The 17,770-nt window shown below is 44.3% G+C and overlaps 1 protein-coding gene across 5 annotated transcripts in view; it reads left to right on the plus strand.

Moving 5' to 3' along the window:
• LOC110516979 (lethal(2) giant larvae protein homolog 1) overlaps positions 1–17,770 on the plus strand; it is a 100,492-nt gene that overhangs the window by 41,292 nt on the left and 41,430 nt on the right. For 4 of the 5 annotated variants that reach the window (XR_005041763.1, XM_036972244.1, XM_036972245.1 and 1 more), the window contains exons 5-9: positions 676–822; positions 3,986–4,148; positions 4,378–4,513; positions 5,706–5,756; positions 8,205–8,259. Coding sequence is in view for 4 of the 5 variants with exons in the window: in XM_036972244.1 (XP_036828139.1) it covers positions 676–822; positions 3,986–4,148; positions 4,378–4,513; positions 5,706–5,756; positions 8,205–8,259 (552 nt within the window). In the remaining variant the exon portion in view is untranslated. The remainder of the gene's footprint in view (positions 1–675; positions 823–3,985; positions 4,149–4,377; positions 4,514–5,705; positions 5,757–8,204; positions 8,260–17,770) is intronic. The other variant, XM_036972247.1, reaches the window with a different exon arrangement.

Genomic DNA, 17,770 nt, shown 5'->3' on the forward strand with positions numbered 1-17,770 from the left:
ACCACACCACACCACACCACACACAAAACACACACACCACACACACCACACCACACACACCACACCACACACACCACACCACACCACACCACACACACCACACACCACACCCCACACACCACACCACACCACACACAAAACACACACACCACACCACACCACACCACACACACCACACCACACACACCACACCACACCACACCACACCACACCCCACACAAAACACACACACCACACCACACCACACACCACACCCCACACAAAACACACACACCACACCACACCACACCACACCACACCACACACCACACCCCACACAAAACACACACACCACACCACACCACACCACACCACACACACCACACCACACACCACACCCCACACAAAACACACCACACCACACCACACCACACACCACACCACACCCCACACAAAACACACCACACACCACACCACACCACACCCCACACAAAACACACCACACACCACACCACACCACACCCCACACAAAACACACCACACCACACACAAAACACACACACACACACCACACCACACACACACCACACACACACCACACCACACCACACACACACACAGAGACACTTGGAACACATACATACACAGAGACATACATGTATGTGTGTGTTATAATGTGTGTGATGTTGTCTCCAGTGCAAGCCGTGTGACAGTTCTGCTGTTGTTGAGTTCATGTGACCTGCTGTGTGTCGGCACCGAGGGAGGGGGCATACACTTCCTGGATCTGCCACGCCTCTCGTTGAGGGATAACCAATCACTCCTGCTGGATCAGGTGATGCAGAGGTGAGTGACAGCTGCTTCAGCCAGTGGGAGGAGGCAGTGTGGGTCTGTTCTAGAATGGCTTGGGTTCTAGAATGGGTTGGGTTCTAGAATGGGTTGGGTTCTAGAATGGGTTGGGTTCTCCAGGTTCCATCCTGGTCAGCTGAGAGGAGAGCTGTCACAGGTGTGTATCTATGTTGTGTGTACTTTTCCCACTGCTCCTGTTGTCATGGTCTTTAGGGGGAAGGGCCTCTTGTTGTCATGGTCTTTAGGGGGAAGGGCCTCCTGTTGTCATGGTCTTTAGGGCGAAGGGCCTCCTGTTGTCATGGTCGTTAGGGGGAAGGGCCTCCTGTTGTCATGGTTGTTATGGGGAAAAGCCTCCTGTTGTCATGGTTGTTAGGGGGAAGAGCCTCCTGTTGTCATGGTCGTTAAGGGAACTCCTGTTGTCATGGTCGTTAGGGGGAAGGGCCTCCTGTTGTCATGTTCGTTAGGGGGAAGGGCCTCCTGTTGTCATGTTCGTTAGGGGGAAGGGCCTCCTGTTGTCATGGTCGTTAGGGGGAAGGGCCTCCTGTTGTCATGGTCGTTAGGGGGAAGGGCCTCCTGTTGTCATGGTCGTTAGGGGGAAGGGCCTCCTGTTGTCATGGTCGTTAGGGGGAAGGGCCTCCTGTTGTCATGGTTGTTAGGGGGAAGGGCCTCCTGTTGTCATGGTTGTTAGGGGAAGGGCCTCCTGTTGTCATGGTTGTTAGGGGGAAGGGCCTCCTGTTGTCATGGTCGTTAGGGGGAAGGGCCTCCTGTTGTCATGGTCGTTAGGGGGAAGGGCCTCCTGTTGTCATGGTCGTTAGGGGGAAGGGCCTCCTGTTGTCATGGTCGTTAGGGGGAAGGGCCTCCTGTTGTCATGGTTGTTAGGGGGAAGGGCCTCCTGTTGTCATGGTTGTTAGGGGGAAGGGCCTCCTGTTGTCATGGTTGTTAGGGGGAAGGGCCTCCTTTTGTCATGGTTGTTAGGGGGAAGAGCCTCCTGTTGTCATGGTTGTTAGGGGGAAGAGCCTCCTGTTGTCATGGTTGTTAGGGGGAAGAGCCTCCTGTTGTCATGGTTGTTAGGGGGAAGAGCCTCCTGTTGTCATGGTTGTTAGGGGGAAGAGCCTCCTGTTGTCATGGTTGTTAGGGGGAAGAGCCTCCTGTTGTCATGGTTGTTAGGGGGAAGAGCCTCCTGTTGTCATGGTTGTTAGGGGGAAGAGCCTCCTGTTGTCATGGTTGTTAGGGGGAAGAGCCTCCTGTTGTCATGGTTGTTAGGGGGAAGAGCCTCCTGTTGTTATGGTTGTTAGGGGGAAGGGCCTCCTGTTGTCATGGTTGTTAGGGGGAAGAGCCTTGACTCGGTGCTAACGAGGGCTCAACGTCACATCACAGAGAGGGGGCTGGAGGTTCAGAGGGTGAGGGATGGGCTGAGGGAGAGAGAGGGGACTGGTGGTTCAGAGGGTGAGGGATGAGGTGAGGGAGAGAGAGGGGACTGACTGGTGGTTCAAAGGGTGAGGGATGAGGTGAGGGAGAGAGAAGGGGGTTGGGGTTGAGACGGGGAGATGGAGAGACACAATGAAATGCTTTGTGGGTAATGTTTGTGGTTCGGTGGTGGCAACCATCCTTTCTGCTGGACTGCCCTCTCCTCAGTCACTGTGTGGTGGGGGGCACAAGCCCTACACTTCTCTCCTCAGTCACTGTGTGGTGGGGGGCACAATCCCTACACTTCTCTCCTCAGTCACTGTGTGGTGGGGGGCACAATCCCTACACTTCTCTTCTCAGTCACTGTGTGGAGGAGGGCACAATCACTACACTTCTCTCCTCAGTCACTGTGTGGAGGAGGGCACAATCCCTACACTTCTCTCCTCAGTCACTGTGTGGAGGGGGACACAATCCACACACTTCTCTCCTCAGTCACTGTGTGGTGGGGGGCACAATCCCTACACTTCTCTTCTCAGTCACTGTGTGGAGGAGGGCACAATCCCTACACTTCTCTCCTCAGTCACTGTGTGGGGGGGGGCACAATCCCTACACTTCTCTCCTCAGTCACTGTGTGGAGGGGGGCACAATCCATACACTTCTCTCCTCAGTCACTGTGTGGATGGGGGCACAATCCCTACACTTCTCTCCTCAGTCACTGTGTGGAGGGGGGCACAATCCATACACTTCTCTTCTCAGTCACTGTGTGGAGGAGGGCACAATCACTACACTTCTCTCCTCAGTCACTGTGTGGAGGAGGGCACAATCCCTACACTTCTCTCCTTAGTCACTGTGTGGAGGGGGGCACAACCCCTACACTTCTCTCCTCAGTCACTGTGTGGAGGGGGGCACAATCCCTACACTTCTCTCCTCAGTCACTGTGTGGAGGGGGGCACAATCCATACACTTCTCTCCTCAGTCACTGTGTGGAGGAGGGCACAATCACTACACTTCTCTCCTCAGTCACTGTGTGGAGGGGGGCACAATCCCTACACTTCTCTCCTCAGTCACTGTGTGGAGGGGGGCACAATCCCTATACTTCTCTCCTCAGTCACTGTGTGGAGGGGGGCACAATCCCTACACTTCTCTCCTCAGTCACTGTGTGGAGGGGGGCACAATCCCTACACTTCTCTCCTCAGTCACTGTGTGGAGGGGGGCACAATCCCTACACTTGTCTCCTCAGTCACTGTGTCGAGGGGGGCACAATCCCTACACTTCTCTCCTCAGTCACTGTGTGGAGGGGGGCACAATCCCTACACTTCTCTCCTCAGTCACTGTGTGGAGGGGGGCACAATCCATACACTTCTCTTCTCAGTCACTGTGTGGAGGAGGGCACAATCACTACACTTCTCTCCTCAGTCACTGTGTGGAGGAGGGCACAATCACTACACTTCTCTCCTCAGTCACTGTGTGGAGGGGGGCACAATCCATACACTTCTCTCCTCAGTCACTGTGTGGAGGGGGGCACAATCCATACACTTCTCTCCTCAGTCACTGTGTGGAGCGGGGCAGCGTACCTGTGGACTACAGGTGGCTGATGGGTAACGGTGTTTTTCAGCATACCTGTGGACTACAGGTGGCTGATGGGTAACGGTGTTTTTCAGCATACCTGTGGACTACAGGTGGCTGATGGGTAACGGTGTTTTTCAGCATACCTGTGGACTACAGGTGGCTGATGGGTAACGGTGTTTTTCAGCATACCTGAGGACTACAGGTGTGGGAAGTCTCTGGGACCGGTGGAGTCGTTACAGGAACACCCCAAGCAGCCAGGGAAGATTCTGATTGGCTACAGCAGAGGCCTGGTCGTCCTATGGGATCTCAGCACCCGCAACGCAGAACACATGTTCCTGGGAAAACAGGTAAATATGAACTGGACAAAAATATAACTACAGCTCTATCTGTCTTTCATGGCTCTCTGTCAGAAGTCTTTCTGCCTGTCGTCGTATTGCACCTCTCTACTCTCCTTCCATTGTTCAAGGAAGTTAATTTGTTCCTTATTGTGCTACCAGGGGCCTATAATACGGCTAAATGCAGTGTGTGTCTGTTACAATATGGCTAAATGCAGTGTGTGTGTGTGTGTCTCTGCAGCAGCTGGAGTCCCTGGTGTGGGAACGTTCCGGTAGCTCCTTCGTCAGTTCCCATAGCGACGGGGGGTACAGCGTGTGGGCTGTTGCCAGTGGTAACACGTACACACACCAGCCTGTGTCCTCGTCCATCCCCTATGGTGAGAGATAGACATACACCCCCCCCCCCTTTAACCCCTACACACACACACACACCCTAACCCCTACATACACACACACACACCCTAACCCCTACATACACACACACACACCCTAACCCCTACATACACACACACACACCCTAACCCCTAAATACACACACACACACACCCTAACCCCTACATACACACACACACACCCTAACCCCTACATACACACACACACACCCTAACCCCTACATACACACACACACACCCTAACCCCTACATACACACACACACACCCTAACCCCTACATACACACACACACCCTAACCCCTACATACACACACACACACCCTAACCCCTACATACACACACACACCCTAACCCCTACATACACACACACACACACCCTAACCCCTACATACACACACACACACACCCTAACCCCTACATACACACACACACACCCTAACTCCTACATACACACACACACACCCTAACCCCTACACACACACACACACACACGCCCTAACACACACACACACACACACACACACACACACACACACACACACACACACACCCTAACCCCTACACACACACACACACCCTAACCCCTACATACACACACACACCCTAACCCCTACATACACACACACACACCCTAACCCCTACATACACACACACACCCTAACCCCTACATACACACACACACACCCTAACCCCTACATACACACACACACACCCTAACCCCTACATACACACACACACACACCCTAACCCCTACATACACACACACACACCCTAACTCCTACATACACACACACACACCCTAACTCCTACATACACACACACACACCCTAACCCCTACACACACACACACACACACGCCCTAACACACACACACACACACACACACACACACACACACACACACACACACATACACACACCCTAACCCCTACACACACACACACACCCTAACCCCTACACACACACACACACACACACACACACCCTAACCCCTACACACACTCCCTAACCACTACACACACACCACCCTAACCCCTACACACACACCCCCTAACCCCCCCCCCCCATGTCCTGTCCTTGGGACCTCATTAACTCCTTGTCGTCTGTCTCGTTGTGTCTCAGGTCCGTTCCCTTGGGACCTCATTAACTCCTTGTCGTCTGTCTCATTGTGTCTCAGGTCCGTTCCCTTGGGACCTCATTAACTCCTTGTCATCTCGTTGTGTCTCAGGTCCGTTCCCTTGGGACCTCATTAACTCCTTGTCATCTGTCTCATTGTGTCTCAGGTCCGTTCCCTTGGGACCTCATTAACTCCTTGTCATCTATCTCATTGTGTCTCAGGTCCGTTCCCTTGGGACCTCATTAACTCCTTGTCATCTGTCTCATTGTGTCTCAGGTCCGTTCCCTTGGGACCTCATTAACTCCTTGTCATCTGTCTCATTGTGTCTCAGGTCCGTTCCCTTGGGACCTCATTAACTCCTTGTCATCTCGTTGTGTCTCAGGTCCGTTCCCTTGGGACCTCATTAACTCCCTGGCGCACCCATCCCGTTAGCGGGATCATTTTCGTCAACATCCGCTGATTTGCAGAGCGCCAAATTCAAATTAAATTACAAAAAATATTTAATTTTCATGAAATCACAAGTGCAATATAGTAAAACACAGCTTAGCTTGTTAATCCACCTGGCGTGTCAGATTTCAAAAAAGCTTTTCGGCGAAAGCATTACAAGCGTTTATGTGAGGACATCTCTCTCAGCAGACAAAACATTACTAACAGCTTGCAGCAAAGTAGATTGGTCACGAAAGTCAGAAAAGCAATAAAATGAATCGCTTACTTTTGATGATCTTCGGATGTTTGCACTCACGAGACTCCCAGTTACACAATAAATGTTCCTTTTGTTCCATAAAGATTATTTTTAGATCCAAAATACCTCAGTTTGTTTGTCGCGTTATGTTCAGAAATCCACAGGCTCGAGCGGTCAGGACATCGCAGACGAAAATTCCAAATAGTATCCGTAAAGTTAGTAGAAACATGTAAAACTTTTTTTTATAATCAATCCTCAGGTTGTTTTTACAATATATAATCGATAATATTTCAACCGGACAGTAGCTTCTTCAATAGGAGAGAGAACATGTTCTGCTCCACTCTGTTGCCGCATGCAAAACGCTGCCGGCACCCAGCCATCCACTGACGCGATCTGATCTTTCTCGCTCATTTTCAGAATAAAAGCCTGAAACTATGTCTAAAGACTGGTCAAACCATGTGGTAGACATATAGGAAAATGAATCTGGTTGATATCCCTTTAAATGGAGGGAAGGCATGCAATGGAACAGGGAGCTTTCAAAATAGAAGCCACTTCCTGGTTGGATTTTCCTCAGGTTTTCGCCTGCAATATCAGTTCTGTTATACTCACAGACAATATTTGGACAGTTTTGGAAACTTTTGTGTTTTCTATCCTAATCTGACAATTATATGTGTATTCTAGATTCTGGGCCTGAGAAATAGGCAGTTTCATTTGGGGACGTTTTTCATCCAAAAATCAAAATACTGCCCCCTACACTCAACAAGTTCACTCCTTGTCATCTGTCTCGTTGTGTCTCAGGTCCATTACCTTGGGACCTCATTAAAACCTCTTGTATCTACCCATCCCTGATCCGGGAGCGTTGTCATCAACTGACATGAATTAGCATAACGCAACGGACATAAATATTACTAGAAAATATTCATGAAATCACAAGTGAAATATATTAGAACACAGCTTAGCCTTTTGTTAATCATCCTGTCATCTCAGATTTTGAAAATATGCTTTACAGCCAAAGCAAGACAAGCATTTGTGTAAGTTTATCAATAGCCTAGCATAGCATTATGCCTAGCTAGCAGCAGGGCAACCTGGTCACGAAAATCAGAAAAGCAAATTAAATCGTTTACCTTTGATTAGCTTCGGATGTTTTCACTCACAAGACTCCCAGTTAGACAGCAAATGTCCCTTTTTTCCAAAAATATTATTTTTGTAGCCGCTTTTGACTGAGAATTCGACCGGAAATTGCGGTCACGACAACGCTGAAAAATATTCCAAATTAGCTCCATAATATCGACAGAAACATGGCAAACGTTGTTTATAATTAATCCTCAACGTGTTTTTCAAATATCTATTCGATAATATATCAACCGGGACAGGTGGCTTCTTAGTAGGAAAGAGAGAAACAATGGCCGCATTTGTCCGTTACGCACAAAACACTCTGAGAGACTCCAGCTGATCACTGACGCAATGTTGACGTTCAGGCTCATTTTTCAAAATAAAAGCCTGAAACTATGTATTGTGACACTAGACACATTAGGGAAGCCATAGAAAAAGTCCTCTGGTTGATATCCCATTCACTGCTCAATAGGGACGCATAGGAACACAGAGCTTTCTAAATAAGAGTCCCTTCCTGATTGGATTTTTCTCAGGCTTTCACCTGCAATATTAGTTCTGTTATACTCACAGACAATATTTGTACAGTTTTGGAAACTTTAGAGTGTTTTCTATCCTAAGCTGTCATTATTATATGCATATTCTAGCATCTTGTCCTGAGAAATAGGCCGTTTACTTTGGGAACGTTATTTTTCCAAAAATGAAAATAGTGCCCCCTAGATTCAACAGGTTTTTAACTACTTGTCATCTGTCTCGTTGTGTCTTAGGTCCGTTCCCTTGTAAAGCCATCAACAAGATCTTATGGAGGACGATTCAGTCAGGGTGAGGAGTCAGGACCACTATCTATCTATCACTATCAGTATCTACTATCACTAGGATCCATTCTGGTAACACTATCAGTATCTACTATCACTAGGATCCATTCTGGTAACACTATCAGTATCTACTATCACTAGGATCCATTCTGGTAACACTATCAGTATCTACTATCGCTAGGATCCATTCTGGTAACACTATCAGTATCTACTGTCGCCAGGATCCATTCTGGTAACACTATCAGTATCTACTGTCACTAGGATCCATTCGGGTAACACTATCAGTATCTACTGTCACTAGGATCCATTCTGGTAACACTATCAGATTCTTCTATCACTAGGATCCATTCTGGTAACACTATCAGTCTCTACCATCACTAGGATCCATTCTAGTAACACTATCAGTCTCTACTATCACTATCACTATCTACTATCACTAGGATCCATTCTGGTAACACTATCATTATCTACTGTCACTAGGGTTGATCATTCTGGTAACACTATCAGTCTCTACCATCACTAGGATCCATTCTAGTAACACTATCAGTCTCTACTATCACTATCACTATCTACTGTCACTAGGATCCATTCTGGTAACACTATCATTATCTACTGTCACTAGGGTTGATCATTCTGGTAACACTATCAGAATCTACTGTCACTAGGATCCATTCTGGTAACACTATCAGTATCTACTATCACTAGGATCCATTCTGGTAACACTATCAGTATCTACTGTCACTAGGATCCATTCTGGTAACACTATCAGTATCTACTATCACTAGGATCCATTCTGGTAACACTATCAGTATCTACTATCACTAGGATCCATTCTGGTAACACTATCAGTATCTACTGTCACTAGGATCCATTCTGGTAACACTATCAGTATCTACTGTCACTAGGATCCATTCTGGTAACACTATCAGTATCTACTGTCACTAGGATCCATTCTGGTAACACTATTAGTATCTACTATCACTAGGATCCATTCTGGTAACACTATCAGTATCTACTGTCACTAGGGTTGATCCATTCTGGTAACACTATCAGTATCTACTGTCACTAGGATCCATTCTGGTAACACTATCAGATTCTTCTATCACTAGGATCCATTCTGGTAACACTATCAGTCTCTACCATCACTAGGATCCATTCTAGTAACACTATCAGTCTCTACTATCACTATCACTATCTACTATCACTAGGATCCATTCTGGTAACACTATCATTATCTACTGTCACTAGGGTTGATCATTCTGGTAACACTATCAGTATCTACTGTCACTAGGATCCATTCTGGTAACACTATCAGTATCTACTATCACTAGGATCCATTCTGGTAACACTATCAGTATCTACTGTCACTAGGATCCATTCTGGTAACACTATCAGTATCTACTGTCACTAGGATCCATTCTGGTAACACTATCAGTATCTACTGTCACTAGGATCCATTCTGGTAACACTATTAGTATCTACTATCACTAGGATCCATTCTGGTAACACTATCAGTATCTACTGTCACTAGGGTTGATCCATTCTGGTAACACTATCAGTATCTACTGTCACTAGGATCCATTCTGGTAACACTATCAGATTCTTCTATCACTAGGATCCATTCTGGTAACACTATCAGTCTCTACCATCACTAGGATCCATTCTAGTAACACTATCAGTCTCTACTATCACTATCACTATCTACTATCACTAGGATCCATTCTGGTAACACTATCATTATCTACTGTCACTAGGGTTGATCATTCTGGTAACACTATCAGAATCTACTGTCACTAGGATCCATTCTGGTAACACTATCAGTATCTACTATCACTAGGATCCATTCTGGTAACACTATCAGTATCTACTGTCACTAGGATCCATTCTGGTAACACTATCAGTATCTACTATCACTAGGATCCATTCTGGTAACACTATCAGTATCTACTATCACTAGGATCCATTCTGGTAACACTATCAGTATCTACTGTCACTAGGATCCATTCTGGTAACACTATCAGTATCTACTGTCACTAGGATCCATTCTGGTAACACTATCAGTATCTACTGTCACTAGGATCCATTCTGGTAACACAATCAGTATCTACCATCACTAGGGTTGATCCATTCTGATAACACTATCAGTATCTACTGTCACTAGGATCCATTCTGGTAACACTAGCAGTATCTACTGTCACTAGGGTTGATCCATTCTGGTAACACTATCAGTATCACTAGGATCCATTCTGGTAACACTATCAGTATCTACTGTCACTAGGGTTGATCCATTCTGGTAACATTATCAGTATCTACTATCACTAGGATCCATTCTGGTAACACTATCAGTATCTACTGTCACTAGGGTTGATCCATTCTGGTAACACTATCAGTATCTACTGTCACTAGGGTTGATCCATTCTGGTAACACTATCAGTATCACTAGGATCCATTCTGGTATCACTATCAGTATCTACTGTCACTAGGGTTGATCCATTCTGGTAACATTATCAGTATCTACTATCACTAGGATCCATTCTGGTAACACTATCAGTATCTACTATCACTAGGATCCATTCTGGTAACACTATCAGTATCTACTATCACTAGGATCCATTCTGGTAACACTATCAGTATCTAGCATCACTAGGGTTGATCCATTCTGGTAACACTATCAGTATCTACTATCACTAGAATCCATTCTGGTAACACAATCAGTATCTACCATCACTAGGGTTGATCCATTCTGGTAACACTATCAGTATCTACTGTCACCAGGGTTGATCCATTCTGGTATCACTATCAATATCTACTGTCACTAGGGTTGATCCATTCTGGTAACACTATCAGTATCTACTGTCACTAGGGTTGACCAATTCTGGTAACACTATCAGTATCTACTGTCACTAGGGTCCATTCTGGTAACACTATCAGTCTCTACCATCACTATGATCCATTCTGGTAACACTATCAGTATCTACTGTCACTAGGATCCATTCTGGTAACACTATCAGTATCTACTGTCACTAGGATCCATTCTGGTAACACTATCAGTATCTACCATCACTAGGGTTGATCCATTCTGGTAACACTATCAGTATCTACTGTCACTAGGGTTGATCCATTCTGGTAACACTATCAGTATCTACTGTCACTAGGGTTGATCCATTCTGGTTACACTATCAGTATCTACTGTCACTAGGGTTGATCCATTCTGGTAACACTATCAGTATCTACTGTCACTAGGGTTGATCCATTCTGGTAACACTATCAGTATCTACTGTCACTAGGGTTGATCCATTCTGGTAACACTATCAATATCTACTGTCACTAGGGTTGATCCATTCTGGTAACACTATCAGTATCTACTGTCACTAGGGTTGATCCATTCTGGTAACACTATCAATATCTACTGTCACTAGGGTTGATCCATTCTGGTAACACTATCAGTATCTACTATCACTAGGATCCATTCTGGTAACACCATCAGTATCTACCATCACTAGGCTCCATTCTGGTAACACTATCAGTATCTAGCATCACTAGGGTTGATCCATTCTGGTAACACTATCAGTATCTACCATCACTAGGGTTGATCCATTCTGGTAACACCATCAGTATCTACCATCACTAGGCTCCATTCTGGTAACACTATCAGTATCTACCATCACTAGGGTTGATCCATTCTGGTAACACTATCAGTATCTACTGTCACTAGGGTTGATCCATTCTGGTAACACTATCAGTATCTACTATCACTAGAATCCATTCTGGTAACACAATCAGTATCTACCATCACTAGGGTTGATCCATTCTGGTAACACTATCAGTATCTACTGTCACCAGGGTTGATCCATTCTGGTATCACTATCAATATCTACTGTCACTAGGGTTGATCCATTCTGGTAACACTATCAGTATCTACTATCACTAGGATCCATTCTGGTAACACCATCAGTATCTACCATCACTAGGCTCCATTCTGGTAACACTATCAGTATCTAGCATCACTAGGGTTGATCCATTCTGGTAACACTATCAGTATCTACCATCACTAGGGTTGATCCATTCTGGTAACACCATCAGTATCTACCATCACTAGGCTCCATTCTGGTAACACTATCAGTATCTACCATCACTAGGGTTGATCCATTCTGGTAACACTATCAGTATCTACTGTCACTAGGGTTGATCCATTCTGGTAACACTATCAGTATCTACTATCACTAGAATCCATTCTGGTAACACAATCAGTATCTACCATCACTAGGGTTGATCCATTCTGGTAACACTATCAGTATCTACTGTCACCAGGGTTGATCCATTCTGGTATCACTATCAATATCTACTGTCACTAGGGTTGATCCATTCTGGTAACACTATCAGTATCTACTGTCACTAGGGTTGACCAATTCTGGTAACACTATCAGTATCTACTGTCACTAGGGTCCATTCTGGTAACACTATCAGTATCTACCATCACTATGATCCATTCTAGTAACACTATCAGTATCTACTGTCACTAGGATCCATTCTGGTAACACTAACAGTATCTACTATCACTGGGATCCATTCTGGTAACACTATCAGTCTCTACCATCACTATGATCCATTCTGGTAACACTATCAGTATCTACTGTCACTAGGATCCATTCTGGTAACACTATCAGTATCTACTGTCACTAGGGTTGATCCATTCTGGTAACACTATCAGTATCTACTATCACTAGGATCCATTCTGGTAACACTATCAGTATCTACTGTCACTAGGGTTGATCCATTCTGGTAACACTATCAGTATCTACTGTCACTAGGGTTGATCCATTCTGGTTACACTATCAGTATCACTAGGATCCATTCTGGTATCACTATCAGTATCTACTGTCACTAGGGTTGATCCATTCTAGTAACACTATCAGTATCTACTGTCACTAGGATCCATTCTGGTAACACTAACAGTATCTACTATCACTGGGATCCATTCTGGTAACACTATCAGTCTCTACCATCACTATGATCCATTCTGGTAACACTATCAGTATCTACTGTCACTAGGATCCATTCTGGTAACACTATCAGTATCTACTGTCACTAGGGTTGATCCATTCTGGTTACACTATCAGTATCACTAGGATCCATTCTGGTATCACTATCAGTATCTACTGTCACTAGGGTTGATCCATTCTGGTAACACTATCAGTATCTACTGTCACTAGGGTTGATCCATTCTGGTAACACTATCAGTATCTACTGTCACTAGGGTTGATCCATTCTGGTAACACTATCAGTATCTACTGTCACTAGGGTTGATCCATTCTGGTTACACTATCAGTATCTACTGTCACTAGGGTTGATCCATTCTGGTAACACCATCAGTATCTACCATCACTAGGCTCCATTCTGGTAACACTATCAGTATCTACTGTCACTAGGGTCCATTCTGGTAACACTATCACTATCTACTGTCACTTGGGTTGATCCATTCTGGTAACACTATCAGTATCTACTGTCACTATGATCCATTCTGGTAACACTATCAGTATCTACTGTCACTAGGGTTGATCCATTCTGGTATCACTATCAATATTTACTATCACTAGGGTTGATCCATTCTGGTAACAGGTAACACTATCAGTATCTACTGTCAATAGGGTTGATCCATTCTGGTAACAGGTAACACTATCAGTATCTACTGTCAATAGGATCCATTCTGGTAACACTATCAGTATCTACTGTCACTAGGATCCATTCTGGTAACACTATCAGTATCTACTATCACTAGGATCCATTCTGGTAACACTATCAGTATCTACTATCACTAGGGTCCATTCTGGTAACACTATCAGTATCTACCATCACTATGATCCATTCTGGTAACACTATCAGTCTCTACCATCACTATGATCCATTCTGGTAACACTATCAGTATCTACTGTCACTAGGGTTGATCCATTCTGGTAACACTATCAGTATCTACTGTCACTAGGGTTGATCCATTCTGGTAACACTATCAGTATCTACTGTCACTAGGGTTGATCCATTCTGGTAACACTATCAGTATCTACTGTCACTAGGGTTGATCCATTCTGGTAACACTATCAGTATCTACTGTCACTAGGGTTGATCCATTCTGGTAACACTATCAGTATCTACTGTCACTAGGGTTGATCCATTCTGGTAACACCATCAGTATCTACCATCACTAGGCTCCATTCTGGTAACACTATCAGTATCTACTGTCACTAGGGTCCATTCTGGTAACACTATCAGTATCTACTGTCACTAGGGTTGATCCATTCTGGTAACACTATCACTTGGGTTGATCCATTCTGGTATCACTATCAGTATCTACTGTCACTATGATCCATTCCGGTAACACTATCACTATCTACTGTCACTAGGGTTGATCCATTCTGGTAACACTATCAGTATCTACTGTCACTAGGGTTGATCCATTCTGGTATCACTATCAATATTTACTATCACTAGGGTTGATCCATTCTGGTAACAGGTAACACTATCAGTATCTACTGTCACTAGGATCCATTCTGGTAACACTATCAGTATCTACTGTCACTAGGATCCATTCTGGTAACACTATCAGTATCTACTATCACTAGGATCCATTCTGGTAACACTATCAGTATCTAGCATCACTAGGGTTGATCCATTCTGGTAACACTATCAGTATCTACTGTCACTAGGATCCATTCTGGTAACACTATCAGTCTCTACCATCACTAGGATCCATTCTAGTAACACTATCAGTCTCTACTATCACTATCACTATCTACTATCACTAGGATCCATTCTGGTAACACTATCATTATCTACTGTCACTAGGGTTGATCATTCTGGTAACACTATCAGAATCTACTGTCACTAGGATCCATTCTGGTAACACTATCAGTATCTACTATCACTAGGATCCATTCTGGTAACACTATCAGTATCTACTGTCACTAGGATCCATTCTGGTAACACTATCAGTATCTACTATCACTAGGATCCATTCTGGTAACACTATCAGTATCTACTATCACTAGGATCCATTCTGGTAACACTATCAGTATCTACTGTCACTAGGATCCATTCTGGTAACACTATCAGTATCTACTGTCACTAGGATCCATTCTGGTAACACTATCAGTATCTACTGTCACTAGGATCCATTCTGGTAACACAATCAGTATCTACCATCACTAGGGTTGATCCATTCTGATAACACTATCAGTATCTACTGTCACTAGGATCCATTCTGGTAACACTAGCAGTATCTACTGTCACTAGGGTTGATCCATTCTGGTAACACTATCAGTATCACTAGGATCCATTCTGGTAACACTATCAGTATCTACTGTCACTAGGGTTGATCCATTCTGGTAACATTATCAGTATCTACTATCACTAGGATCCATTCTGGTAACACTATCAGTATCTACTGTCACTAGGGTTGATCCATTCTGGTAACACTATCAGTATCTACTGTCACTAGGGTTGATCCATTCTGGTAACACTATCAGTATCACTAGGATCCATTCTGGTATCACTATCAGTATCTACTGTCACTAGGGTTGATCCATTCTGGTAACATTATCAGTATCTACTATCACTAGGATCCATTCTGGTAACACTATCAGTATCTACTATCACTAGGATCCATTCTGGTAACACTATCAGTATCTACTATCACTAGGATCCATTCTGGTAACACAATCAGTATCTACCATCACTAGGGTTGATCCATTCTGGTAACACTATCAGTATCTACTATCACTAGAATCCATTCTGGTAACACAATCAGTATCTACCATCACTAGGGTTGATCCATTCTGGTAACACTATCAGTATCTACTGTCACCAGGGTTGATCCATTCTGGTATCACTATCAATATCTACTGTCACTAGGGTTGATCCATTCTGGTAACACTATCAGTATCTACTGTCACTAGGGTTGACCAATTCTGGTAACACTATCAGTATCTACTGTCACTAGGGTCCATTCTGGTAACACTATCAGTATCTACCATCACTATGATCCATTCTAGTAACACTATCAGTATCTACTGTCACTAGGATCCATTCTGGTAACACTAACAGTATCTACTATCACTGGGATCCATTCTGGTAACACTATCAGTCTCTACCATCACTATGATCCATTCTGGTAACACTATCAGTATCTACTGTCACTAGGATCCATTCTGGTAACACTATCAGTATCTACTGTCACTAGGATCCATTCTGGTAACACTATCAGTATCTACCATCACTAGGGTTGATCCATTCTGGTAACACTATCAGTATCTACTGTCACTAGGGTTGATCCATTCTGGTAACACTATCAGTATCTACTGTCACTAGGGTTGATCCATTCTGGTTACACTATCAGTATCTACTGTCACTAGGGTTGATCCATTCTGGTAACACCATCAGTATCTACCATCACTAGGCTCCATTCTGGTAACACTATCAGTATCTAGCATCACTAGGGTTGATCCATTCTGGTAACACTATCAGTATCTACTATCACTAGAATACATTCTGGTAACACAATCAGTATCTACCATCACTAGGGTTGATCCATTCTGGTAACACTATCAGTATCTACTGTCACTAGGGTTGATCCATTCTGGTATCACTATCAATATCTACTGTCACTAGGGTTGATCCATTCTGGTAACACTATCAGTATCTACTGTCACTAGGGTTGACCAATTCTGGTAACACTATCAGTATCTACTGTCACTAGGGTCCATTCTGGTAACACTATCAGTATCTACCATCACTATGATCCATTCTAGTAACACTATCAGTATCTACTGTCACTAGGATCCATTCTGGTAACACTATCAGTATCTACTATCACTAGGATCCATTCTGGTAACACTATCAGTCTCTACCATCACTATGATCCATTCTGGTAACACTATCAGTATCTACTGTCACTAGGATCCATTCTGGTAACACTATCAGTATCTACTGTCACTAGGGTTGATCCATTCTGGTTACACTATCAGTATCACTAGGATCCATTCTGGTATCACTATCAGTATCTACTGTCACTAGGGTTGATCCATTCTGGTAACACTATCAGTATCTACTGTCACTAGGGTTGATCCATTCTGGTAACACTATCAGTATCTACTGTCACTAGGGTTGATCCATTCTGGTAACACTATCAGTATCTACTGTCACTAGGGTTGATCCATTCTGGTTACACTATCAGTATCTACTGTCACTAGGGTTGATCCATTCTGGTAACACCATCAGTATCTACCATCACTAGGCTCCATTCTGGTAACACTATCAGTATCTACTGTCACTAGGGTCCATTCTGGTAACACTATCACTATCTACTGTCACTTGGGTTGATCCATTCTGGTAACACTATCAGTATCTACTGTCACTATGATCCATTCTGGTAACACTATCAGTATCTACTGTCACTAGGGTTGATCCATTCTGGTAACACTATCAGTATCTACTGTCACTAGGGTTGATCCATTCTGGTAACACTA

This window comes from Oncorhynchus mykiss, unplaced genomic scaffold, assembly GCF_013265735.2.
Source record: "Oncorhynchus mykiss isolate Arlee unplaced genomic scaffold, USDA_OmykA_1.1 un_scaffold_130, whole genome shotgun sequence".
In the NCBI taxonomy this organism is placed as follows: Eukaryota; Metazoa; Chordata; class Actinopteri; order Salmoniformes; family Salmonidae; genus Oncorhynchus; species Oncorhynchus mykiss.